We start from the raw sequence: 23424 nt of genomic DNA on the forward strand, positions 1-23424 counted from the left end.
GGTCACTGCAATTCTTTAGTACGCGGCCTGCCACACCAGCTGGTCCTGCCGCTTTCCTGGGGTTGATGTTTTTCAGGCAGAGTCTGACCTCGTGGGGGGTCAGAGTGGGTGCAGTATCGTCAGAGGGTAGGGGCAGAGGCAGCTCACCATTGTTGTCCCTGTCGAACCGTGCATAGAACTGATTCAGCTCTTCAGTCAGGGTAGCACAGCTGGTCTGGGGGGGTGACGCAGTCCCTTTGTAGTCCGAGATTGCTCTTATTCCCTCCCATACTTGTCTCGGATTGGTGTGAGTGTGGAAAAGTTGCTCAACACGTTGCCGGTGTTTGGCTTTTGAAGATTTTATGCCTCTTCTCAGTGCTGCCCTGGCTACGCTGTACACTGCTGTTCACCTGATCTGTAGGCTGCATATCTGGCCTTCAGTAGTTTACGCACCTCTCTGCACATCCATGGCTTTTGGTTGGGGAACACTCTCACAGTCCTTCTTGTGACATTGTTCACACAGAAGTTGATATAGTCCATTACTGAAGATGTGTATTCCTCCAGTGCAATTTTTGGGTCGTCAGAAGCCTCCAGGCTATTAAATAGTGTCCAGTCCGTGCTGTCAAAGCAGTCCTGTAGCTGAGGGATGGTATCCTCATTCCACACTGTTATGGACTTGGTGGCAGGTCTTGTCGCTCTGATTCTTTGTTGGTATGAGGGGTACAGGAACAGCGAGAGGTGGTCAGACAGGCCTAGGTGGGAGTCAGACTGTACTTTGTAAGCCTTAACAACATTAGTGTACACCTGGTCTAGTGTCACACTGCCTCTGGTTGCACAGGTCACGTTTGGATGGAATGTGGGGAGCACAGATCTGAGATTGGCACGGTTAAAATCCCCAGCTACAATGAAGGCGCTGTCTGGGTGTTTGGCCAGTCTTTTACTGATGTAGCCGTGTAGCTGTGCTAATGCTAGTTTAGCATTAGCGTCCGGAGGGATGTAAACAGCACAGATGTAAACAATGCCAAACTCCCTTGGTAAGTAGAAGGGCCTCCACTTCAGAAGCATAAGTTCCAGTTCGGGGCAGCAGAGCTTTCCGACAATGCTTGCGTTTGTGCACCAGCAGTTATTTAAGAAGACACACAGACCGCCACCGGTCTTCTTACCCGAGTCAGCTGTTCTGTCGGCCCGGTAGACGGTGCGGCCTGCTAGCTGGATAGCTGCGTCTGGTGTGGTGCTGTCTAACCACGTCTCGGTGAAGTTCATGCAGCAGCAGCTAGTCAAAGTCCTCTGTGCTGTGAGTCTAAGTCTAATCTCGTCCAGTTTATTCCGTATTGAGCGAACATTGGCTAGGAAGATTGAAGGAAGCGGTGGTTTGGATGGGTTAGCCTTTAGCCGAGCTCGTACACCGGCCCGCTTGCCTCGCTTCTGCTTCCGCTCACAGCGTCTCCTCTGCCGGCCCGTTGAGGCAGAGCTTTCGCTGGCTAACCTGCGGATCTCGGGAGGGATGGAAATCTCGCTTGACAGTCGATGTACATCACGATTTATGACCAGGAGCTCAGCACGGCTATACTGTTTTGCCAGTGGAGGGCACATTAAACAAAAAAAAAAAACTATTAATAAACAAAAACGTTTCGCCTGGAGAGCGGTGTATCCATCGCCATGACAACCCAAGTAAACAATTTCACTAAAACTATTACTAACAAAAATCTATGGTCAGGAGACCTCCAAGATGTTGCGTGGCAACAACTTCACAATTAAACTTAAATTAAACTAAGACTACAACTAAACATTTACTAACAAAAACCTAAAATTCTGGAGAGCCCCAAGCCGCTGCGTGTGTAGGCGCCGCCATGGTAACGGACACCATGGTATCCGTCAGGAAGCTCCGCGAATTTGATGAAGCGTTCCATAGGCGCACCCGCTCCATCCACATATCTCATTTGGGAGACATTTGGGCAACATTTGAAATGTCAATAGTTAACTCCACTATCACCGAAAAATGTCTGGCAGCTTGGACATACTCTGTAATAGTGGACAATGCTTCGCTTGCCAGTCCAGAGATAAATTAATTCTGTGAGTGGTGACTTAAATAAGTGACACGGCTACCAGGATTTGTCAGGTGCTGCTCTGTAACTGCATCATAGCGCGCTAGATATTTAAGCATCTCAAGGAAATTTCCCTCATTGGTATCAGGGGCCCCCTGACCAGTGGCGGTTTTAGGCACGGGCGACCCGGGCAGTTGCCCGGGGTGGCACTTTTTCATGACACTTGGGGGGCGGCACGAGCACTTAAAAAAAAGAAATAAAAATCATCTGGGCCGCGAAGTGGTTTTCTATTATCTATCTTTCATATCACTGTGAGGGGAATTGGCGAATTGGCGCCCCCTGGGGCTGCAGGCGCCCCTGCTCCCTAAGAAGGTGCCTTGCACAGATCCTGTGTGAGGGGGAAGGTGAGGGGGCGCTGGGGACAGTTTACCTCTGGGTCTCCCAAATGGAATTTGCTAGGTTGGAATTGTCCTCTGCTAAAGTAATAAACTAAGCCTACATGGTCATAGGCATACTCATTATTCACATTTTGTCATTGTGAGTACCTTACTTTCACCACTGATGTTATGCTAGGCTTAGGCAAGTTATCTCTGATTAAAACTAGCTAACGTTAGCTTTTCGCTTACTAGCTAGACAGTTATCGTTATGGTGTTAATTCTCGGACTGTGTTTGTTTTCATGTTGTCATTTTAATCCATTAGCTACTAAAATGAGCACATCGATTGTTAAACCATTATTAAACTTAGAATTTTGATTGTTTAACAGAATGGCCGATGTTTGACACTGTCAGATAACTGACCTTGCAGGGACAGGGTAATGCTAGTTAATAAACGTAGGTCTACATCTCAATGCCTCTCCAGATGAGTTTTAAATTAACTGAAGGTAAATCAATGTAATCATTCCCTGCGGTGCATGAACAATGCTGGTATGGGATGTTGTTATTTGCAATCGTGATGACAGTCAGATGGATTCTCCTTGTTGCAATGTGATCTGTAAATTCTCGCCTCCAATCTAACTGTGAAATGAGATGAAACTTATTATGGTCACTGGAAGAAGGTTTACTCACAGAATAGTTTTGACATCACATGTTTGTGGACACACAAACACATTTCAGTGGTCAACTCTTAATGTCAACCCACCTGACTACCAATGTTGTATAATAGTTAAAAAAGCTGTTGGACACATTGTCAAAAGAGATCCTCAGTATGGAGTTTATTACGGTGAAAGTCTGAAAGTCCTCGTGTAGTCATGTTTACAAAAATTCAGTGGTGAGTTTCACAAATCGAGGGAAATATTACTATACATACGTACATGAAGGTCTGTTCTGGCGGTTTAATATGACTATACATTAGGGCTGGGCAACGATTAAAATTTTTATTTGCGATTAATCGCATGATTTCCCTGATTAATCGCGATTAATCGCATTTCTATACACAAAATCCAAGAATCAATTCAAAAGTACTGTATAGCGCACTTTTATTTTAAATATTCTGCCATATGAACAAAAGTGCCACAACATTTGTTGTGCAAATACTTAACATCAGCATTTTTATATAGTAGCAGCTTAATAAAATAAATACTTTGTGTAATTCTCAACATAAACAATGTTATCAAAACAAATAAAAAACTGAAGCTTATTGCCACTGCCAGGGCATTGATGTTTAGAGTGTGGTGAAGCACCAGAAAGTTGTGTTGACAATATTACAACTCAGTTCCATGTACTTGATGGCTGGTTTCCCTGTAATGTAACTAACCAGCCTGGTTACCGTAAATCCTCAAATAAAGGACGGGATTCAATTAGAAGCCGGGCTCCAGATAGTAGCCGGGGTCGTGGTCCATACGGACAAATAAAGGCCGGGCCCCGAATACAAGCCGGGGGTAAAATAAAGGAGCCTATATTACTGTAGCCTACCAGCATCAGTCCGTCGGCTCAAAGTAGACATCACAATTGAATTGAATGCATTTCACAAATACATGTTCTCCTTCTCCGCGGGCAAGATATCTAGCCTTTATCTAAGATATCTATGCTCCCTATCAGGTCATATTGGACAGATAACATGCTGTACATGAAGATACCAGCAGAGTGCGCTGTTGCAGAGCTCAGTCATTCATACAAAATGCCACCAATGTTATTTTCTCAGAAGTGTCCAAGTGCATATAAATGTTGAACTATAATAAATATAGCATCCAGGTCCGTAAACGTCCTCGTCCCAATGTTAGGATTTATCCATTGTCATTCAAGCTGTCTAACTGCTGCACTGTTTATTCCTTATTTTCCATCCACTGTGAATACATGGTTACTACTTTATCAAAATGAAGTAAAAAAAAAATAAAGGCTTTTGAACTCAGTTTTGTAGTTGTCCTGTTGTTTTAAGACTATAGATGTGATCCATATTCCTTATTCCATAAGATTTATTTTGACCTTTGAAGGTAGAGTGAGTGAATGACGTCAATACTCATATAGCTTCTCAGAAAAAGAAATCTCTGGCATCTCTGGCATCTATTGTTTTTATTGTATGTGTTCAACACATAGAAGGTATGGGACACTCCTTTGGTTGCTTTGTCTGGTGGGAGGTGTTAAGACATGCTAATGCAACCATTTTCTTTTGCAGTTCTGACAACTCATATCGTCTGTAAGGTGAATGAAACATTAAGATGAATATGTAAATTATTCCTGATTCCCACGCTACCTCCTCCTTCTCCTCCAATCACCTACTCTATTCTCCACTCGGCTCCTCCCCCTGAGGTCATACACTTCAAATAATGTAACTTTCCCATGAAGGAAATACAACAAATGTAAAAATATAAGCTAATATATAAGCTAATTAATGACACAAACATAACAAACAACATCAGAATATTTCTAGAATAGAACTAGAATAGAAAAGCCTAATAGAATAGAACTAGAATAGAAAAGCCTAATAGAATAGAAATAGGATAGAAAAGCCTAATAGAATAGAAATAGAATAGAAAAGCCTAATGGAATAGAAATAGAATAGAAAAGCCTAATAGAATAGAAATAGAATAGAAAAGCCTAATAGAATAGAAATAGAATAGAAAAGCCTAATAGAATAGAAATTTGGAGCACTGCCCCTGTTGGTGCGATGAGACATCATATAACAACAACAACAACAACATATAACACAACAATAGTACAAAAAGACAACATGTAACACAACAATAGTACAAAAAGACAACATGTAACACAACAATAGTACAAAAAGCTATCTGCGGTGGCATAGATTGCACACACTTCCCTGAGAGATGAATGACACTGGGCTATTTCATCGTATGACATTACATCATTCACTGTTCTCAAAACTCAAATGAGTTATTTTCAACTAAATTATTACTAGTTTAAAATATGTTTATTGGGAAACACGTCATAGAGCAGTGAAATTGGCAATTAACAGCAACATGTTTCCTTTTCATTTCATAAACAACAAGAATGGGAGCATTCAGAGAATGCAAACCTTCGCCTTGTGACCTTGACCTTTGACCTTGACATCTGAAAATCTAATAAATTATTGCCGTTATATTACCCAATCGCCCCACAAAGTTTGATGGAAATCGGTCCATGCGTTTCTGCGTAATCCTGCTGACAAACAGACAAACAAACATACAGGGGCGAAAACATAACCTCCTTGGCGGAGGTAAAAACAACAGAGAAGACAGATGTAAACAAACATCACATACCATACAAAAAGAAAAGAAAAACTCACCCAAAACCAACGCCCTCCCTCCACAACCCCCCTCCCTTCCCTTACCCTTACCCACCCATCCCTCCCTAGGAGTGCATTTTACTTGGGTGTCAATTGGATTTTCTCTCAAGATGAGAGACCAAAGGTCGCCACATTTTCTGAAAGTTCCTCAGCTTGTCTTTCAGAATGAATCTAATTCTCTCCAAATGTAGAGTATCTGTCAAGTCAGTCAGCCAATGTTTGAAGGAGGGCACCTCTTTAATTTTCTAGAGAAGTAAGATCAGTTTTTTTGCAGCTATAAAACCATATGCCAGAAGATGCTGTTGTGCTACATTTAGTATCCTTAGCTCTTCAGATATCCCCAAAATTATTAAAATAGGGTCTGGCTCTATCTGCACCTCCAAGATCACAGAAAGAAACCGAAATATTTGGGGTGAAGAGCATAGCCATGTGATAAGGTAGCCTCAATGGACTCACATTTATCACACAAAGGTGAGACGTCTGAAAAAATGTTATGCAAGTTTGTGCTGGGCATTATTGGAACAGTCACTGATGTACTCCAAACTCTCCTCCCACACATTAGGAAGTACTAGTGCAGTGCCCGTAGAAATTATGCATACTGTAGTGTTAGCAGACGTAGGTGTAGCTGTTGTTCAGTGCAGAACTGGGAGGATAACATGGCGACGTGGCCCAACAAAACTTACAGCGAGATTTGCGCGTATTTTGTGGACTCCATAGCAACCGATGGGAAAGCAATGGACAATCTGAAAGCCTCCGAGGCTTATCAATATAAGCTACCATTTGTAGCGGTGTAGTACTCCACTCTTGCATTGTGATTTTGATTGGCACCCAGCCGTTTATTCATACACTCTGACAGGTTTAATGAACACAGAGCAAAGGCGATCACACACAGTATCTTCGGAATGACAGCCTCTCCCAGCCAGGGTAAATGCAGACCAAGGTTTATAATATTGATCTGAAGGTATCTGAAGAACTGAGTCTTTGTTGGAAAGAAGTAAAAGTCCCTTCTATGTACAGGTTGCCAACATTACAAATACCTCTTTGCCTCCAGGTATTAAAGGTCCCATCCGGAACAGAGGGAATGAAGGTGGGGCTTTCAACTAAATTATTTCTTATCAGTGAATGGTTGCTTTATATATTATGTACTGTTTGTCTAATTTAACATGCGCTTTCAAACCTCTATTTACTGTAAGAACAGTGAACATAAGCAGTACATTCTTTCTATTGACCGGTGCTAATACATCACTGATTTGAAGACTTCCAAGCAGTTGGTTTACTTCCACCTTCCTATAAATGATAGGGATGGGTCAATGATGTCAAACAGCTGAATCATCGGAAGAACAATTTAAAAAAAAAAGGCTGGAAATACTTGCAAATTCAGATAACATTGTGTACAGTGACAAACAGAAAATAAAGTGATACTTTTTGTACTTTCAACCTTTCAACCTAAAACCGAAGAGAAAACTTCAGGGGGAAGGAAACAGTTGCCCTTACAAATAATGTTACAAGAAACAAATCAAAATTAATAAAATTATGATTAATAATGAGAAACCACAAATGCATGCATACATACATACATACATCTTACATACGTACATGCAGAAAACGTAGAGATGTATAATTCAAATACATGTAGTTGGAAATGGAAATGAGCCCTAGTGACTAGTGACTATGTTATGGCAGAGATAGTGACACACACACACACTCTGAATTCGAACTCTGCATTTTCCCCATCCACACAGTGAAGCATACAGTGAAGCACACAGTGAAGCACACAGTGAAGCACACTAACCCGGAGCAGTGAGCTACTTTTTGAGCGCCCAGGGAGCAGTGATCGGGGTTAGGTGCCTTGCTCAAGGGGAGCAGTGATCGGGGTTAGGTGCCTTGCTCAAGGGGAGCAGTGATCGGGGTTAGGTGCCTTGCTCAAGGGGAGCAGTGATCGGGGTTAGGTGCCTTGCTCAAGGGGAGCAGTGATCGGGGTCAGGTGCCTTGCTCAAGGACACCTCAGCCCTGGATGTGGGCATGGGACTGCAGTGCTCTGCAGTTCTGTTCTTAGCCAAATTAAAGTTTTAAAGACAGAGAAGCATCCTGATAAGTAATTAACCTAGGGTTAGGTGTAAGTACCATTGAACCTGATGAGTAATTAACCTAGGGTTAGGTGTAAGTACCATTGAACCTGATGAGTAATTAACCTAGGGTTAGGTGTAAGTACCATTGAACCTGATAAGTAATTAACCTAGGGTTAGGTGTAAGTACCATTGAACCTGATGAGTAATTAACCTAGGGTTAGGTGTAAGTACCATTGAACCTGTTGAACAGAGCTTGACTGGTAGATATACCGTATAAACTTCTTTAAACTCGGGAGGACAAATAACACGCTGGAAGCATTTCTGAGAAAACACTCAATCAATTTATTTGTGCAGGTGCATCAGCTTATATAGAATGTCACATGACACACACACCTGAAATTAATCATCAAGAATTGGGAGCACAATCAGTTGGCAATTCATCAATTAACAGAACCTGATAAGTAATTAACCTAGGGTTAGGTGTAAGTACCATTGAACCTGATAAGTAATTAACCTAGGGTTAGGTGTAAGTACCATTGAACCTGATGAGTAATTAACCTAGGGTTAGGTGTAAGTACCATTGAACCTGGATCAATGCCACACACTGGTTGTCAGAGTGGTCGGAGTTTCGTGTCAAGAGAAAAATCAAGGTTGGTTTTGACAGTTTAATAAAAAAAAAAATTGCTAATAGTATTAAGATTCACTAATAATTCATATTTGTCATTTTGTTTCAGTCTGCGATTAACTGTACTTACTTTGACATTGTGAGGCAGAAAGATTTTTTTCCACTGTGAGGATAATACCCTTTAAACAACATAGGAAAGTTAAGGTTAATTAGCCTAAATCCTATTTATAATAGTGTCCATTTACAAACTCACGACAGTGTGGGGATAATACCCTTTGAACAACGTGTCCGTCATCCTCGTGTGCATTCTGAACAATAGAAGAGTCTATTTATGTTTAACTTAAATGCCATCGTGGCATAATAGTTGTGAAATGTAACCAAAGATGCGGACTACCTGGTTAAACATGTTAATCGTCCGTGTCTCTTTAAGGCCGGTGGTGAGAGCACTAGGGTGCTTTTTTTTCATCACAAACCAAAATTCCTTGAAAAGAAAAGAGAAAAGTCGCATGTTCTTGAGCCTTTACTCAATTCCGTCAATGATATGACATTTGTCTTCTGTGGCCTTTTCTCAGAGGCTTTGTCTGATAAGATCAACATTGTGTTTGTGCTCAGGGGGCCCCCGTAATGTTGAAAGACAACAGGTCCAACCACGCAAACACGCAAACACGCAACGTGTCAGATGAGATGGAGACAATGATGAGCATTCCTTCCTCTCTGGCTGTGTAAAGTAAATGTGGACAGGAGACCAGCCCTTGTTTTCCTTCACATGATATACCTTAACATTACATAAGCATGTGTGTGTGTGTGTGTGTGTGTGTGTGTGTGTGTGTGTGTGTGGGTGTGTGTATGTGAGTGTATGTGAGTGTGTGTGTGTGTGTGTGTTGTGTGTGTGTGTGTGTGTGTGTGTGTGTATGTGAGTGTGTGTGTGTGTGTGTGTGTGTGTGTGTGTGTGTGTGTGTGTGTGTGTTGGAAATGTCTTCGCACAGCACTAATCTTTGCTTTTTTTCTAGCTGTATCGTCCATATTTCCACTTGCCTTCTTCAACAGAACACCTCTATAATTAGCATTTAATAGATCACCTCTAGGGTTAGGGTTAGTGAGTGTGTGTGTGTGTGTGTGTGTGTGTGTTTCTAGCCTAGCAACTGCTGTCGCAATTTTGTAGTAAAAGCACAACATTTCTAATGTACATCTACGTAGGCCTGCGATCAGGTCCTTAGTAGCCCTTTAAACAGGGCCTTAGTAGGCCTCTGATCAAGGCCTTAGTAGCCCTCTGATCAAGGCCTTAGTAGCCCTCTGATCAAGGCCTTAGTAGCCCTCTGATCAAGGCCTTAGTAGGCCTATGTGCAGCAACATCTAGATAAACCAGTCACTTCTGTGTACAGTTCAAGTTAATATTGTGTTGTTTTTTCATTATCACCAAAGGGCTGTCTGGAGGGGGAGAAGGCCGTGTTTAATGAAAAGAACCACTTGACAACTGTGGGTGACAACATGTGGGCGGACCTATTCTGCTGGGCTGTTCTTGTGGCACATGAACCATTGTATTAACAAAGGGCAAATTTAATCCACTAAATATCAGCAAATTTAGGATGAAATTTCATGAAGCCAGCCAACAAACTGAAGCCTACAAGAAATGTTGTACAGGACAATGATTCAGAGCATATCTCATATTGAACCATGACGTACTCCATTAAAAGCAGACATTTACCACCGGATATCCTGCAGTCCTTAATCTTAAACAGGATTGAAAATCTGTGGGTACATTTTGAACATGTCTTAATGTGTCAAAGTCCGTTTCTGTTTAGACTGACGGTTTTGAGAAAAACACTGAGCTAAAAATACTTAAAAACAAAAAGGATTAAATATGATTAAACATCATGTAGTAAGAAACTTATTTGCTGTAAGAGTGCCATCACAGAATGAATGGATCAGTGGAGGAAGTGGTCAAGAAAAAAAAGAGGTCTATATACTGAGGTGGGAGAAGAGAAGAATGGAAAGGAGGGATGAAAAAGGTCTATATTGAGGTGGGCGAAGAGAAGAATGGAAAAGGATGGATGATGAGAGACTGTGTGACAGACTGGTTTTAGAGGAGGGGTTGGCGTGACAAAGTAAGTTCACGTGTATATATAAAGACAGAGAACATGTTTTGAGCTACAGGTGAAGCATCATGGCTTCATCGGGTGGTTTGTGTTTGCTTATGATTGCAAGTTTTTTGGTCCCAGGTAAGTTTCTATGTCTTGAATACATGAGGATGTTATCACATAAACTTGTTGAAATGTTGCTAGGTTACAATGCAAACACTGTCACTAACTTGTCTAATCTTTCTAGTGTTGGTTCCAATGACTCTAAGACAAAAATGTACCAATTGTCTTATTTAACAATAATAATAAGAAATAGTCATCCGTTCTGAAGTTCATTTGATAGGGTCAACCAACAAGGAATAAGAGGGGTGATCATGTGTGGAAATGCAGTGTTGGAGTGACCTTAAATGAAGCCCTTTAGTTGTCACTGAATCCAGCTGTTTATTTCGGGATATTCTTGAGGTTTAGGGAGAAGTGCACAAGAGCCAAAACACGGTGCCATACACGAGTCATGCAGTAATGACACTAACATGATGATCTTGAGTCACACACAACATAACATTACCAATCTTTCTCTCCCTTGAACAGCTTTTAGCCCAAAGCAATCACAGCACTTAACAACAATAATAATAATAATAATACATTTTATTTATAGAGCGCCTTAATAATGCATAAAAAAACTGACCTGTATTTGTCTCTCTGTTGTGTTATATGTCTTGTGATTTTATAGTGTATATATGTATATATGTATATAGGCCTATTTTCAATCTATATTCGTATTGTTTTTGTATCTGAGAGCTGTTACCTTCATTTCGTTGTACTTGTGCAATGACAAATACATATATTCTATTCTATTCTAGGATCATACAGCCAGTTAGATGGTAAGTTGTTTTCCTGACTATTGTTGGTTATATTTCATTATAAACCTCATGTTAAATAAGACTGTCTTAATATACGTTAAAATGACAATAGGAAAGTTAGGGTTAATATCCTAATAAGATTCTGGTCAAACTGTAGACCGTGTACGTTGTGACGCTAGGCTACTAGGGTTAAAACGTCATACAGCGTTTCTCAAAGTGTGGGGCGCCGAGACGTGACAGGCGGGGCACGAATGGACGCGATGAACGGGAGATTTTCCCGTTGTAATGCCTTCCTTTATAGACAATAACGAGCATACACCCCCATCGCAAAAAAACAACCAAACTCAAACAAAGAAATATTGTATTAATTAGCCTATTAAGTATTTAATTGTATTAATTAGGCTGTTGTTTACCTTTCTTGCTAGTTGTAGTCGGAGATTACAGATGAGACTTTTGTTTACTGCTCGAGGGCCAAAGTGTTTTATATAACTCAGGGGTTATCTTCCTTTCCCTTCGGACTGCGGTTGTTGAGCAAATGATTGGCAACTTGATTTGGCCCAAGGATTTATTCTCCACACCGGTTGCACAGAGTTCAACGTTAAACTAGCAACACAGCTTTGCTCCGGTCGCTGATCTATCCGTGTGCATCCCCGTTCTCTCTCTCTCTATCTCTCTCGATCGCTCACTCTCTCTCGCTTTACCATACCCACCCTGCAGCCTACGTGTTGCTCCATTATACATTATAGGAGCCGCACCAATATACAACACTGTATTAACATTAGATGGTGGACCGGGATTACAATGTGACCTGGAACCATAGTGCAAAACTTTTGATTGACGTCGGCGAATTAATTGCAGCGGGACAATGAAAACAAACTTTCCCGGTGAATGATAGTGTAGTGGGCAATAAGGCTATATTGACGTTATGGATACATTTGTGATACGAAATACAAAGGTTGGCTATTTAGTAGTCTACCAGTCGCAAATAAGACAGCTGATCAAGCTGATATTTTGGATAATTCCTCACCACCGCAATTATGAATGGAAGAACAGAAACAGTATAATAGCAAAAGTATATCAAGAGAGCATAATAACTGTCCCTTGCACTGAAGTACCTCGTTACTAAATGCAACCAAAACTTTGTGTAGATCTCAGTTTTAGTTAGTGTTAAACTATAGGTATTGTTTAAATTCTAAATTAATTACATGTGAGTCATGTGAACCCATGTGAGCCCATGCGCTTAACCCCGTGTTAGGGGATTTCTCTTGACACTACTAGTATCATGAACAATTGGCTTAGGCTTGCTGTAATAAATTAAGTTAAGGTCTGGTGTCTTTTAGAATGCTAGATGTGCAGAAAAGGGAGTTAGACTCTTAGTCGCCATGTAAATGAATGTCTTCTCCTTTATGAATATTACAATTTGATCATTCTGATTGGATTTGGCCCAGAGCCAGTAAGAAATGAACAGATAATATTATAGGATAACTGAGGTCTATATAAAGGGTTACACACTTTTGTATCATTAGAACGATTCCGGGGTCCTTCTCTTATTGTCTAGACTTTGACAATAAAAGCTTCCAGCTCTTTTCGATCAAGCCTCTGAGTCTTCCAAATTACTTCGCAGTACCTTTTTTGGCCACCACACTTTGCATCACACATGATTTGGGACATTTATGTTCCTGCTCCTGCTCCGCATATGTTGTGCGTTTAAACTTTACGTTTTCCCGTTGCTTAGTGTGTGGCCAACCCGCGGTCAGCAGCAGGATAGTCGGCGGGGAGGATGCGCCCCCGGGGAGCTGGCCATGGCAGGCCAGTCTGCACAGATTTAGGAGACATTTCTGTGGAGGGTCTCTCATTAACAAAGACTGGATCTTGACTGCTGCCCATTGCTTTTCAAGGTATAGAAATCACAATATTTGTATTATTAAAGGTATCAATGACTAATGTGTGATGAGTGGTCCTGGCAAAAAAAGAGAAAAGAATGAAATGATAACTGAAATTCAATGTGTTGAGATTTTAAACGAGAAACTGCCCAGACTGGGTGCAGTAGCGCCTATAGGTTTACCTCATTGTGTTTGCTGTCAGAAGACAGCAGCAAACAGGTTGGTTGGGTGTTAATGACATAATAGACTTCATGCTCATGGAGGGTTTTGGGGGTGGGGCATCTCATTGTTTCTGACTTGTTTTTTTTCTCCTGTTTTCTGGCCTGAAATATATGTTTATTTATGTAACAGGTAGTTAAATAAACAGCTTTCTGCAAGCTAGTATAAGAACAGACAGATAGTTGACCTTCCTAATACGACGTGTTAAAGTTAACTACCGCAGATCTATGTACACTTTTTGATCCAGATTTGTAATATGCCATTACTGTGAATTCCCCTTTGACCCCTTAACTCTGTTCCCCTCGTGTTTTAAGCACGAGACCTCAAGGATTGATAGTGTACCTCGGCCGTCAAGCCCAGCGGATCAGGAACCCCAATGAGGTGTCCAGAAGGGTGGCCAGAGTGATCCTGCACCCTCGATACAACCGAAGAACAAACAACAACGACATCGCTCTGCTGAGACTCCGAGGCTCAGTTCAGTTCACCGACTTCATTCGGCCCGTCTGCCTGGCCGCCGGCGACAGTGATTTCCACAGCGGCGTAGACAGCTGGGTCACGGGATGGGGCAACATTCAAGAGGGAGGTGAGTCAGTTCACCAAACAGTACCTAACCCTAACCCTAACCCTAACAGTGGTGTAATAATCAATCAGATATGTAATGTACCTAACTCTAACCCAGTTCACCAAACAGTGGTGTAATAATCAATCAGATATGTAATGTACCTAACCCTGACCCAGTTCACTTACCAGTGGTGCAATAATCAGTCAGATATTTATCCCAGTTCACCAAACAGTACCTAACCCTAACCCTAACCCAGTTCACCAAACAGTGGTGTAATAATCAATCAGATATGTAATGTACCTAACTCTAACCCAGTTCACCAAACAGTGGTGTAATAATCAATCAGATATGTAATGTACCTAACCCTGACCCAGTTCACTTACCAGTGGTGCAATAATCAGTCAGATATTTATCCCAGTTCACCAAACAGTGGTGTAATAATTAATCAGATATGTAATGTAACTCACCCTGACCCAGTTCACTTACCAGTGGTGCAATAATCAGTCAGATATTTATCCCAGTTCACCAAACAGTGGTGTAATAATTAATCAGATATGTAATGTAACTCACCCTAACGCAGTTCAGCAAACAGTTGTGTAATAATCAATCAGATATTTAATGTAGCTACGCCCAAACGTTTATGAAGGCAGATCCACTTTACATTTTTTTGTTTTAACGTATCAGGATTTAAGGGCAAGGTGTTATATAATATTAAAACAATGACAACAACAACAACAACAGCAACAACACTATTTACAATGCTCTCATGAATTTGAGGTAAAAAAACAAACTATATTAAGTACTGTATTTTTTGTAAAAGAATTATGTGTAAGAAGCATTTGTAATGATTGGCGGCCTTAAGTATAGTATAATATATAGAATGGATGCTAGCTGTAACTGTACTGAAGACACAGATGTTAACAGGCATTTTAACTGTACTGAAGACACAGATGTTAACAGGCATTTTAACTGTACTGAAGACACAGATGTTAACAGCCATTTTAACTGTACTGAAGACACAGATGTTAACAGCCATTTTAACTGTACTGAAGACACAGATGTTATCAGCCATTTTAACTGTACTGAAGACACAGATGTTATCAGCCATTTTAACTGTACTGAAGACACAGATGTTATCAGCCATTTTAACTGTACTGAAGACACAGATGTTATCAGCCATTTTATTAATTTTCTTTACTCCTTCTGCACTAGTTGCCCTCCCATTCCCAGAGACGCTTCAGGAGGTGGAGCTCCCAGTGGTGGGGAACAGACAGTGCAACTGCCTGAACGGCGTTGGAACGATCACAGTGAACATGATCTGTGCTGGTCTACTCGCTGGAGGCAAAGACTCATGTCAGGTGAAATACATGTTGATTCTTATGACAATGATTTAAATGTCTCGTTTACTCACTGGAAACAGTGGTCAAATAAATGAGTATGACTCTGGCTGTTTATTGATGTTGATTGAGTTCCTCAAACGCCTGTAGACATTTTTTAGATTAGATTAGATTCAATTTTATTGTCATTGCACAGAGTACAATTAATGAGACAACGAAATGCAGTTTAGCATCTCACCAGAAGTGCAAAAAAGCAGTAAAGTGTGTATGTGCATATGTATAGTGGTAATATGTAAATAAATAAGGTATATAAAGTATGAAATAAGGAAATATATGGAGTATGAACAGTATTGATAGAATAACATTGTAAGACTAGCTGCAATAGAAGTAGGTAGTGCAGCTTTGATATAAGTATATATAAAGTGCAGGTGTACGCACAAGTGATGGTAGGAAATATCGGATATCAACAGAAAGACGAGGAGACATAAAGAAACGAAAGAAAAAAAAGCTGGAAAAGACATACGTTTTATAATGAAGTGATAGGTCAATAATTGTTCGAGCAGTTGGGATAACTGGAGGAGTAGTTGGGATGAACACTTAAACTGGTCATGATATTAAGAGATGTGACACTGTACTGGGAAAAATATCCACAACATCTATGTTTCCAGGGAGATTCAGGAGGTCCGATGATGAGCAAGCAGAACAATGTGTGGGTCCAATCTGGAGTGGTGAGCTTTGGCTATGGCTGCGCTCGACCAGAACTCCCGGGTGTCTACACAAGGGTGTCACGTTACCAGTCATGGATTAGAAGACGCGTTAGGAGAGAACCACCAGGCTTTGTCACATTCTCCTCCCCTGGAGTCGATGGTGACAGCAGCCACACCTGCCCTGGGCTTCTGCCCCCACCACCACCTCCACCCCCACCCCCACCCTCCCCGGAGGTGACAACCCCAGCTCCCACTGAGAGTCTTTCAGCTGATGGTGAGTAGAATTCCAATGGACCTGCTGTTGGCCGTCTAATCCTAGGAAATTACACTTTTCTCTTTGATGCTGCTTTGCCTCTCAGAGTATCTCAGGTGTGTTGTTGTTTTTTGTCAGTTTGCGGCACAACTCCACTCAACCCCAGGATAGTTGGAGGACAAGATGCCCCTCTTGGCAGCTGGCCCTGGCAGGCTAGTCTGCAGAGGTCCGGAGGCCATTTCTGTGGAGGTTCACTGATCAACAAGGAGTGGGTTGTATCTGCTGCTCACTGCTTTTCAAGGTGAGTAGGGGTTGGGCCCAAGGAACGGATGCTGTAAGAACTAGGTTTGGTGCTAATTTACGAATAAGAACGTTGTAGGTTGTTTACGCCCCTCATCAACTCATATTGATTCGGTTGTTGTTTTGAACCTGTAGTTTGTTCTGACTAAAACCAATATCTTTTTCAGCACCAATCCAAGCGGGCTGACAGTGTCCTTGGGTCGGCAGACCCAGCAGGGCAGCAATCCCAACGAATTGTCCAGAAGCGTGGACAGAATCGTCTTGCATCCCAATTACAACAGCCGCACCAGTGACAGCGACATTGCTTTGCTGAGACTCAGTTCTCCCGTTCAGTTTACTAACTTCATCAGACCGGTTTGTCTGGCAGCCAGTGACAGTGTGTTCAGAAGTGGCACAGACAGCTGGGTAACTGGATGGGGCAATATTGAAGAAGGTGGTAAGTCAAGTCAATAGGGTGTAGGACAATTTGATGTCCACACGTATTTGGACGCTACAGCTGAGATATCTTAAAGAAATAGCAAAAAAAAAGTTTAAGCAATCAAACATATTCAAAAGGTTCCTTCACATGTGAATTTGTGTCCACCTTCGTATTTGATAAACAATCTTTTGAGCTCATTCTCCTCTTCCTCTTCAGTTCCTCTCCCGTTCCCAGAGACCCTACAGGAAGTTGAGGTTCCAGTGGTGGGTAATACACAGTGCGAGAGCCTGAACGGTGCTGGAACGATTACAGAAAACATGCTCTGTGCTGGTCTACTCGCTGGAGGCAAAGACTCATGCCAGGTATCGTAATGGTTTGGTGCACATTTAGCTGTCATGAGACTATAGACATGGATTGTGCCAATCTTCTTCAGAGCAAGGAATGTATGATAACGTTTCTTACAATAATGTGTTTGCAGGGTGACTCAGGAGGTCCAATGGTGACCAAGCAGCAAGCGGTTTGGGTCCAGTCTGGGGTCGTCAGCTGGGGCTTTGGCTGTGCTCGACCTGAACTCCCTGGTGTTTATGCAAGGGTGTCCCGCTTCCAGTCCTGGATCGGCTCCCAGATCCAGAGCGACCCACCAGGCTTCGTCACATTCTCTTCCCGTGCAGCCGATGGTGACAGTAGCCACTCCTGCCCTGGACCTCAAGTCCCGCCCACACCCTCCCGGGATGTGACAACGCCAGCTCCCACTGAGAGTCTTTCAGTTGATGGTGAGTGGAATTCCAATGGACCGGTTGTTGGCCGTCTAACCCTTTAGGAACTTCCACTTTTCTTTTTGATGCTGCTTTGCCTCTCATGGTATCTCAGGCGTGTTGTTGTTTTTTGTCAGTTTGCGGCACAACTCCACTCAACCCCAGGATAGTTGGAGGACAAGATGCCCCTCTAGGCAGCTGGCCCTGGCAGGCTAGTCTGCAGATGTTTGGAGGCCATTTCTGTGGAGGTTCACTGATCAACAAGGAGTGGGTTGTATCTGCTGCTCACTGCTTTTCAAGGTGAGTAGGGGTTGGGCCCAAGGAACGGATGCTGTAAGAACTAGGTTTGGTGCTAATTCACGAAAAAGAACGTTATAGATTGTTTAGCAAGGAATTTTCCAAGAAGAATTGATTTGTAGTTGAGAACAATATACATTTTTGATGTCAAAGTTAACATCATTTTATGAGATTATTGTGGCTGAGATTAATGTGATCAAATATTTTTACCCAGTTAACGCATCTTTGTTTACTTCCGGTGTGCGTTGACCCCTGACACGAAACCGCGGCGTGACTGCAGCCAGTTAGACAGGCGAGACTGAGACGGTAGTGGAAGATGGAGAGAGCTGAGGGATTGTTGGGGGGAACATTTCTGTTTTAGAGGCAAAATGACGGACAATCGACAAAACTAAAGTTGTATATAGCATTTGTTAAGCTTAATTAAGTTATCACAGAAGCAGCTCATCTTTAACTTACCACCTTAATGCAAAGCACCCGACATAAAGCAGTTCCAGGTTAGATGGTCGACAACCACCACTCCACGACTTCTCTAGGAAAATAACTAGACCAGTTTGTGAAAAGGTTACCAACGCTGTAGCAGTATGGGTTGCCAGTGACTGTCGGCCCAGCAACATAGTTGCAGACGGTGGGCTGACTGAGGTGTTCCGAATTGCTTCACGGGACAATTCTTACGATTAACCGTCGAGTTGCCCCATTGTGCGATTACATAACAGTTGGTTTTGAAGTGTGTTGAGTGCGTTTTGAAGCTGTCTAATTAGGCGCTCTTTAAAGCTGTCTAATGAGGCGCTCAGACCTTCAAATCTGAAACGACATTTGGAGATTTGACATCCAGCACTCACGTTCAGAACCAGGTTGTGGAAAGGATGAAAGGCAGCCCGTTCCTTTTAAAACAAGTTAGACGAGTCGGCAGTTAAGCTGCATTAGTGGTGTTTTTTGTGCGTTATCATTGGGGTGGTATTCTACAAGAGGACATACTTTTCAGTGGAGAGCTACCAACTCGAACTACTGCACAGGAAAGCTCGGTGCTATTTGTGTTGATAATAGATTGCAGCCACAGATTTAAATCATTATTTCAATTATTAAAACCATTATATTGACCCATTTGAACCTATTTGTTTGAACATTATTTGAACCTATTTGTTTGCATGTCTGAAGAATCAGCTATTTTAATTAGGCCTAGCTGAGTGGTCTTGTTTTTATGTTCAATCAGTTGTTTTGAGTGCATGCTATCTTTTGGGTCTATTCTGGTTTTATTTCCTTGCTTGTTTGCTGTGCACAAATAGGCCCAGGCCTTGCATCTAAGTTCTCTGTGTGGTTCTATGTTGTTTTCTGGTGCACAATACAATTTTGATGCAATATCTAGAGTTAGATTTTCTTTTATTCAATTCTAGGCTTCCACCTGTAGCAGGTGCTGATGTTGTTTTTTGTGACACATAAAAATCGCTTATTACAGTTTTTATCCATTGCTTTGGGCAATTTATCGAAACCGAAGTTACATTCTCAAAGCTCTTAGTGCATTTGGCAAAATAGCCTATATGGTTCAGCACAACTACATAGATCACCTTCAAAAGGTCATATCTCACCCAAAACAGTTAAGTCAAGCTTCAAAACCAAATCATTTTCTCATAAAAATAGTCAATGCCCCCAAAATGAAAAGTTCCTTCCCGAAAAGAAAAGGACATTCTCCAAGCTTTAAATATATTTGTCAAAATAACCTAGATGGTTTATCAAAACACTATGGCACACCTGCAAAAGGTCATATCGCTCTCAAAACAGACAACTCATCAATTAAAACTAATTCCTTTTCTCATACTAATAGTCAGTGCCCCCAAAATGAAAAGTCCCTTTGGCATTGTTTAAACTCTGCAGGTCAAAACGTTTAGATGTTTTGTCAGTATGGCAGTGGACCATAGAAATATCCCTCATGTGCACATTTCAATCTTGGCTCAGTCCTTTGACACTGAATGTTTCCTGTTTTCTTTCCAGAATACTTTGTGTATCAAACAGAAAAAAGAATAATTCAAGCGTAGCCTACAAGGTAGCACTCATACTGCACTCATACTACCATGGAAACTGTTACAGTTATTGCCATACATCGTGGTAACAGTATCAGAAAATGCGTACAGCACAATATACTGTCATACAATAAGCACATCAAAACTAAAATGATTTATAGCCTACACTAACAACACAACCTGGAGCTTATGGGTATTGTATGGGCCAAGGCTGGGAATGTGGGTGACTACACTATTCTCTAAAATGGCATCACACATGGTGATGTTGCCCCCGCGCTGGCCTGGGACATCCGCCGTTGCTCCTCTTTTTCTTCCTCCTCTTCCTCTAACAGGCAGTTGCCCTTGGTTGTTTCCCTGGCCAGGTGCTTCCATGTTCATAAATTGTACTGAACTTGGTCAAGCTCTAGATATTTGATGGAAGCATTTATACTCCTGGATAGGACCTGTCAGCTAACTAAACTTACTGTATGATTGGTGATCGGATGTGTGAATCTCCCCCTTGATTAGTAAAGTTCTAGTTGCACCTGAAAATTAAGCTGATGATCCAAGAGATCCATATTACAGGATATACCATGATGTTTTTCATGGTATTATGTGCCTGAAAGATTTTGACAGTAGAGTGAACTATTTTGCAGGTGATGATGTACTCAATGAAATTATGCCAACATGTTTTGCAGAGAACAACCACTTGACTGAGAAGCAACAGTCAGTTTAGACCAGCAAGATGTATTCAATTGGTAATTGGGCTAACTGAAGGCAATTGTACCTAACCATTTGCACAGATGTGCTAAATCATTTGAAATGTGTGCCATCTCTAGGCAATTGTACTTGTCATTTGCAAGGAATTTCTAAAACAATTGCAATTTGATTAAAGAAATGAGAAATGCCAATCTGTCGTGAACCAGTGCCCAGTGGTTTGGAGGCTTGCACGTGTTGTTTTGAGAATGTAATTTCTGTTTCGTGAAGTTGCCCAAAGCAATGGATAAAAACTGTAATTAGAATTAATGGATTAAAGATTTAATTAGCCTAATGGAATATAGATTAGCTAAAATAAGTGGGGTGTTTGTTGGGCTCCGACCTGTTACACATACGAAAAACTGGGCCTCGGAGTCGAAAAGGTTGGGATCCCCTGGTTTACGCCACTAATCAATTCATGCTGATTTCAATTGTTGTTTTAAACCTGGATATCCATCGGTCAGAAGAAACATCACCATGCATTTGGGCTGTTTGTTCTGACTGAAACCCAAACGATACCCATCCCTAGTTCTGACTGAAACCAATGTCTTTTTCAGCAACAATCCAAGCGGGCTGACAGTGTCGTTGGGTCGGCAGACCCAGCAGGGCAGCAATCCCAACGAAGTGTCCAGAAGCGTGGACAGAATCGTCTTGCATCCCAATTACGACAGCGACACCAGTGACAACGACATTGCCATGCTGAGACTCAGTTCTCCCGTTCAGTTTACTAACTTCATCAGACCGGTTTGTCTGGCAGCCAGTGACAGTGTGTTCAACAATGGCACAGACAGCTGGGTAACTGGATGGGGCAACATTGGAGAAGGTGGTAAGTCAAGTCAATAGGGTGTAGGACAATTTGATGTCCACAAATATTTGGATGCTACAGCTGAGATATCTTAAAGAAACAGCAAAATACATTTCAGCAATCAAATACATTCAAAAGGTTCCTTCACATGTGAATTTGTGTCCACCTTCGTATTTGATAAACAATCTTTTGAGCTCATTCTCCTCTTCCTCTTCAGTTCCTCTCCCGTTCCCAGAGACCCTACAGGAAGTTGAGGTTCCAGTGGTGGGTAATACACAGTGCGAGAGCCTGAACGGTGCTGGAACGATTACAGAAAACATGCTCTGTGCTGGTCTACTCGCTGGAGGCAAAGACTCATGCCAGGTATCGTAATGGTTTGGTGCACATTTAGCTGTCATGAGACTATAGACATGGATTGTGCCAATCTTCTTCAGAGCAAGGAATGTATGATAACGTTTCTTACAATAATGTGTTTGCAGGGTGACTCAGGAGGTCCAATGGTGACCAAGCAGCAAGCGGTTTGGGTCCAGTCTGGGGTCGTCAGCTGGGGCTTTGGCTGTGCTCGACCTGAACTCCCTGGTGTTTATGCAAGGGTGTCCCGCTACCAGTCCTGGATGGGCTCCCAGATCCAGAGCGACCCACCAGGCTTTGTCACATTCTCCTCCTCTGGACTTCCGCCCCCACCACCACCCTCCCCGGATGTGACAACCCCAGCTCCCACTGAGAGTCTTTCAGTTGATGGTGAGTAGAATTCCAAAGGACATGTTTGGCCGTCTAATCCTTTAGGAAATGCCACTTTTCTTTTTGATGCTGCTTTGCCTCTCATGGGGGGCGACAGTGGTACAGGAGGTATATAAGTCGTTTAGTAATCAGAAGGTTGCTAGTTCCATTCCCTTTCGAAGCGTCCTTGAGCAAGACACTGAACCCCTGATTGCTCCTGATGTGCAGTGTGCCATCAGTGTAAATGTAAAATGTGTATACATCCTTGTAAGTCGCTTTGGATAAAAGCGTCTGCTAAATGACTAAATGTAAATGTCATAGAATCTCAGGCGTGTTGTTGTTTTTTGTCAGTTTGCGGCACAACTCCACTCAACCCCAGGATAGTTGGAGGACAAGATGCCCCTCTAGGCAGCTGGCCCTGGCAGGCTAGTCTGCAGATGTTTGGAGGCCATTTCTGTGGAGGTTCACTGATCAACAAGGAGTGGGTTGTATCTGCTGCTCACTGCTTTTCAAGGTGAGTAGGGGTTGGGCCCAAGGAACGGATGCTGTAAGAACTAGGTTTGGTGCTAATTCACGAAAAAGAACGTTATAGGTTGTTAACGCCCCTCATCAATTCACTTGATCCGGTTGTTGTTTTGAACCTGGATATCCATCGGTCAGAAGAAACATCACCATGCATTTGGGCTGTTTGTTCTGACTGAAACCCAAACGATACCCATCCCTAGTTCTGACTGAAACCAATGTCTTTTTCAGCAACAATCCAAGCGGGCTGACAGTGTCCTTGGGTCGGCAGACCCAGCAGGGCAGCAATCCCAACGAAGTGTCCAGAAGCGTGGACAGAATCGTCTTGCATCCCAATTACGACAGCGACACCAGTGACAACGACATTGCCATGCTGAGACTCAGTTCTCCCGTTCAGTTTACTAACTTTATCAGACCGGTTTGTCTGGCAGCCAGTGACAGTGTGTTCAACAATGGCACAGACAGCTGGGTAACTGGATGGGGCAACATTGGAGAAGGTGGTAAGTCAAGTCAATAGGG

At 42.2% G+C, this 23424-nt stretch overlaps 2 protein-coding genes across 2 annotated transcripts in view; both read left to right on the forward strand.

The window, feature by feature from the left end:
- Nucleotides 1-17876, forward strand: part of LOC308362947 (transmembrane protease serine 9-like) — a gene marked incomplete at both ends in the record, with an annotated part of 47570 nt that extends 29694 nt beyond the window's left edge. Inside the window, 8 exons of the mRNA XM_080835672.1 lie at nt 13113-13275; nt 13794-14062; nt 15254-15399; nt 16047-16359; nt 16477-16639; nt 16806-17074; nt 17273-17418; nt 17535-17876. Coding sequence (XP_080691798.1) covers nt 13113-13275; nt 13794-14062; nt 15254-15399; nt 16047-16359; nt 16477-16639; nt 16806-17074; nt 17273-17418; nt 17535-17876 — 1811 coding nt within the window. The remainder of the gene's footprint in view (nt 1-13112; nt 13276-13793; nt 14063-15253; nt 15400-16046; nt 16360-16476; nt 16640-16805; nt 17075-17272; nt 17419-17534) is intronic.
- Nucleotides 17877-17953: 77 nt separating this feature from the next.
- LOC308362438 (uncharacterized protein) overlaps nt 17954-23424 on the forward strand; it is a gene marked incomplete at its 3' end in the record, with an annotated part of 56683 nt that continues 51212 nt past the window's right edge. Inside the window, exons 1-6 of the mRNA XM_080835072.1 lie at nt 17954-18111; nt 21416-21684; nt 21881-22026; nt 22143-22404; nt 22735-22897; nt 23137-23405. Coding sequence (XP_080691198.1) covers nt 18035-18111; nt 21416-21684; nt 21881-22026; nt 22143-22404; nt 22735-22897; nt 23137-23405 — 1186 coding nt within the window. The 5' untranslated portion in view covers nt 17954-18034. The remainder of the gene's footprint in view (nt 18112-21415; nt 21685-21880; nt 22027-22142; nt 22405-22734; nt 22898-23136; nt 23406-23424) is intronic.

Source organism: Sprattus sprattus (assembly GCF_963457725.1).
Source record: "Sprattus sprattus genome assembly, chromosome: 3".
NCBI lineage: Eukaryota > Metazoa > Chordata > Actinopteri > Clupeiformes > Clupeidae > Sprattus > Sprattus sprattus.